Consider the following 4,990-nt stretch of genomic DNA (forward strand, 5'->3'; position numbering starts at 1 on the left):
GGATGCCACGTAGGACACAAAATTTTTATGTAGGGTGTCATGTAGAACGAATGTGTCAATTTGTTCAACTTTATACAAGTTTAAGTGTCTACTTGTGCACATCTAAAGTTAAGGGTTATAGTTGCCAACTAACGTCAAGTTAAGGATCACATGTTTTATTAAACTAATTTTTTTAAATATTTATTAGTCTAGTTAAAGAAGTAAATGATGAGAAATCATTAAAGAAATGATTGGTTATGAAGGAGGAGGTGATTTCGAAAGCAAAAATTTTTTTATTACAAGTAATTTATTTCTTTCTATTCGATTCCGATCAATTCAAAATCTCCTCTAAATAGCCTCAAATATTAGATACAATTTTTTTTCTCAATATTTTTGAGTCTTTTGAATATAATTCGCTCGAAATAATTCATATTTATAATATGTCAAATTTCTAAATTACATTTTTTGTAACTTTAATGATTGATTGATCGTGAAAGAAGAAAGAATGAAGAGGGAAAGCAACAAAGAGAAAAGGAAGGAGGAAGAGGAAGAATACAAGGGTATGCTTGAATAGCTAGTTCAACCATTTTCTTGTATTATTTAACAGGAAAGCAAAATTTTAATTGAGATAAAAATATGTCCTTGTAGACACCATGTAAAATAACAAAAGTGGAGACATAAGACTTAACAACGGAAAGATAAATATATGTCCATAATTGGATGGTAAATATCAAAAATGTTATAAAGTATTTGTATTATAGTGAATGTCTATCATGTGGAGTCCTTTTTAGGATATGATTAAAGAGTCCTCCTACTTGGGGACCAAGTTAGATTTCTCCTATAAATAGAGTGCTCCTCTTCATTGTAAATTCATTCATCAAGAGAAATAACAAGTCTTCTCTTCTTTTCTCTCTAGTTTCTTCTTCTTATTCTATAGTTTTATAACACGTTATCAGCACGAGACTCTAATTTCTCAAAAGTGAAGGTTAGATTTGAAGAATTAATAAAGGTATTATTTATTCTTTTGTTTTTAATTTTAATGGCCAATCTTACAAAACTAGAGTTCACTGCCCTCCAAAGTTCGGGCAGGAACTACCTCTCATGGGTGTTGGATGCTGAAATCCACCTTGATGCAATGGGTCTTGGAGACACCATAAAAGAAGAAAATAAGGCATCAAATCAAAACTGTGCACGAGCAATGATATTCTTGCGTCATCATCTTGACGAGATTCTGAAAATCGAATATCTGACAGTTAAGGATCCACTTGTTTTGTGGAAAAACCTAAAAGAAAGATTTGACCACTTGAAGATGGTCATACATCCAAAGGCACGATATGATTGGATGCATCTAAGGCTACAAGACTTTAAGTCTATACATGAGTATAATTCTGCCATGTTCAGAATCACTTCTCAATTGAAATTATGTGGAGAAACGGTTAGTGAGATTGATATGATGGAAAAGACGTTCTCCACTTTCCATGCCTCGAATGTGCTCTTGCAGCAACAATATCGAGAGAAAGGTTTCAAAAAGTATTCTGAACTAATTTCTCATCTTCTTGTGGCCGAGCAAAATAATGATTTATTATTGAAAAATCATGAGAATCGACCTACTGGATCTGAACCACTTCCTGAAGTGAATGAGGCGTACGCCCACCATGCTAGGCGTGGAAAAGGTCGCGGTCCTAATCGTGGACGTGGACGTGGTCGTGGACGTGGACGTGGTCGTGATTATGGTCAAGAACGTAATTCTAATCTTGGCATTAATCATTCATCAAATAAAAAGGAAAAAAGAAAGGATGAGAAACGTGAAGCAACTAGGGAAGGTTGTTTTCGATGTGGTGGAAGAGGTCATTATGCACGTGATTGTCGTACTCCCAAACACTTGGTTGAGCTTTATCAAGAATCACTAAAGAAGAAAGAGAAAAATCCTGAGGCAAATTTTATCTCTGAAAATCAAGTTGACATCACGCACTTGGATATAGCAGATTTCTTCGCACATCCTGAAGGAAAAATAGATCACTTAATTGGTGATGGTTCTGTGAACATGGAAGAGTGTTATTTTTTTTTTGTAGTATTTATTAATAAATTTCATGTAATGATAGTTGTTTGCATGAATATTAGTATTTTAAATTAGTTTAGTCGTTCATTAGCTTGTTCCTTAATTCTTAATAAAATAATATATATTTTTCATTGTTTTATTTATATGATTCTAATATGATAGAGTTAGTCAAATACTAAACTTTATCACGTGTTTGTATTATATTAGGTCTTTAACTTGATCTAATGTTAAAAACATGCAGTCTGTTATTAACTAGGATTAAATAATGATTTTATTTTATTTTCCAAACAACTCGTTTTTGACTTAGAGGAAACAATAAATTAAGGCTCAATTTCTAATATTTAATCATTAATTTATTCCTTTGAATATATTGTACCCTTTTGACAACACTAATATTTAATATATATTTATTTTGTGTATGTCATTTCATGTGAAGATATGGATAATTCTAAGAACATATTATCGAAATATGAAGATATTTGTTTGATTGATTCTGGTACAACACATACGATATTCAAAAATAAGAAATATTTTTCTCATTTAAGTATGGGAAAAATAAATGTTACTACAATTTTTGGTAGTACTAATATGATTGAGGGCTTTGGAAGAGCCATTGTAATTTTGCCCAAGGGAACTAAACTCATCATTAATAATGCTATGTTTTCTCCAAAATCTAAGAGAAACTTGTTGAGTTTTAAAGATATCCGTGAAAATGGTTATCATATCCAATCAATGGATGAAATAAATCTTGAATATCTTGGTATCACCAAGTATGTCTCTGGGCAGACATGTGTTATAGAAAAGTTCCATGCTTTATCTTCTGGCTTGTATTGGACAAAAATTAGTGCAATTGAGGCACATTTTATAGTAAATAAGAAGTTTACTGATTCCAATACATTTGTACTTTGGCATGATCGTCTAGGACATCCTGGGTCAATAATGATGAGACGAATTATAGAAAATTCGAATGGACATCCACTAAAAGACCTAAAAGTTCTTTTAAATGGTGAATTTTCTTGTACTGCTTGTTATCAAGGCAAGTTAATTGTGAGACCATCACCAATGAAAGTTAAGATTGAGTCCCCTGCGTTCTTGGAACGTATACATGGGGATATTTGTGGACCTATTCACCCACCTAGTGGGTCATTTAGATATTTTATGGTTCTAATAGATGCGTCTTCTAGATGGTCTCATGTGTGCCTATTGTCATCTCGTAACTTGGCATTTGCAAAATTATTGGCACAAATAATAAGGTTAAGGGCACACTTTCCTGATAATCAGATTAAGTCCATTCGTCTTGATAATGCTGCAGAGTTTTCATCCCAATCATTTAATGATTATTGTTTAGCAATTGGGATAAGAGTTGAACACTCCGTTGCTCATGTTCATACTCAGAATGGTCTCGCTGAGTCATTAATTAAACGTTTGCAATTAATAGCAAGACCATTGCTTATGAAAACTAAGTTGCCCACTTCTGTGTGGGGACATGCAATTTTGCATGCTGCAACACTTATTCGTCTCAGACCGACAAGTTATCATAAGGTTTCTCCATTGCAATTGGTTATGGGTCAAGAACCTAATATATCCCATCTAAGAATTTTTGGAAGTGCTGTATATGTGCCTGTGGCACCACCAAACCGCACTAAGATGGGCTCTCAAAGAAGGTTAGGAATATATGTTGGGTTTGAGTCACCCTCCATTATTCGCTATCTTGAACCATTGACTGGAGACATGTTTACTGCTAGATTTGCAGATTGTCGGTTTGATGAGACAGTTTTCCCAAAATTAGGGGGAGAGAATAGTGAAATAAAACGAGAAATTTTGTGGAAAAATTTATCATTGTCTCATCTTGATCCATATTCTTCTACTTGCGAACAAGAAGTACAAAAGATTATTCATCTGCAGAAAATTGCAAATCAAATGCCAGACGCATTTACAGATTTGAAAAGGATTACTAAATCACATATTCCTGCAGAGAATGTCCCAATTCGAATTGATGTCCCTAAAGGACCATCCACTAGTGTCATAGCTAATGAGTCAAAAACACACCTAAAGCGTGGTAGACCATTGGGGTCTAAGGATCAAAATCCTAGAAAAAGAAAGATTAAATGTCAAGATGACACTATGAAAGAATCTCATATGGAAGTTCAAAATTTGAATAAGTCTGATATTCATGAAAGAATCAATGAACTTGAAACTCAAGGAAATAATGAACTATCCATAAATTTAAGAGATGTTGAAACTAATATGAATCGATCAGAAATAGTGGTTGATTATGTCTTTGCATATAATGTTGCAACAAATATCATGCAAGATAATGAGGATCATGAACCTCAATCTGTTATAGAATGTCGACAACGAAATGATTGGCCAAAATGGCAAGAAGCAATTCAATCAGAGTTGAATTCACTTGCCAAGCGTGAAGTTTTTGGACCTATAGTTCAAACACCTAATGGTATTAAACCTGTTGGTTACAAATGGATTTTTGTGCGAAAAAGAAATGAGAAAAATGAAATACAAAGGTATAAAGCACGCCTTGTGGCACAAGGATTTTCTCAAAGGCCTGGCGTCGACTATGAAGAGACATACTCACCCGTTATGGATGCAATAACATTGCGTTATCTCATTAGTTTCACAGTCCATGAGCAACTTGAAATGCATTTGATGGATGTGGTTACAGCCTACCTTTATGGATCACTTGATAATGAGATATACATGAAAATTCCTGAAGGATTTGCGATGCCTAAATCATGTAATTCAAAATCTCGAGAAATGTATTCAATTAAATTGCAAAGATCATTATATGGTTTGAAGCAATCTGGGCGCATGTGGTATAACCGTCTTAGTGAGTATTTAATTAAGGAAGGTTATACAAATGATGCAATTTGTCCATGTGTCTTTATAAAGAAAACAATATCGGAATTTGTTGTACTTGCTATTTATGTTGATGAC

At 33.5% G+C, this 4,990-nt stretch overlaps 1 protein-coding gene across 1 annotated transcript; it reads left to right on the forward strand.

Moving 5' to 3' along the window:
* The first annotated feature begins 946 nt into the window (after nucleotides 1-946).
* LOC114078639 lies at nucleotides 947-2,512 on the forward strand. Its single transcript, XM_027919586.1, has 2 exons — nucleotides 947-1,762; nucleotides 2,348-2,512. Exons 1-2 carry the CDS (start codon nucleotides 1,019-1,021, stop codon nucleotides 2,360-2,362), a joined length of 759 nt encoding a protein of 252 aa, XP_027775387.1. The 5' UTR covers nucleotides 947-1,018; the 3' UTR covers nucleotides 2,363-2,512.
* The last annotated feature ends 2,478 nt before the right edge of the window (nucleotides 2,513-4,990 follow it).

The sequence above is a fragment of the Solanum pennellii genome, chromosome 9, assembly GCF_001406875.1.
Source record: "Solanum pennellii chromosome 9, SPENNV200".
In the NCBI taxonomy this organism is placed as follows: Eukaryota; Viridiplantae; Streptophyta; class Magnoliopsida; order Solanales; family Solanaceae; genus Solanum; species Solanum pennellii.

Coding starts and splice junctions, on each gene's coding strand:
- LOC114078639 (XM_027919586.1), top strand. CDS start 1,019: ATGGCCAATCTTACAAAACTAGAGTTCACTGCCCTCCAAAGTTCGGGC.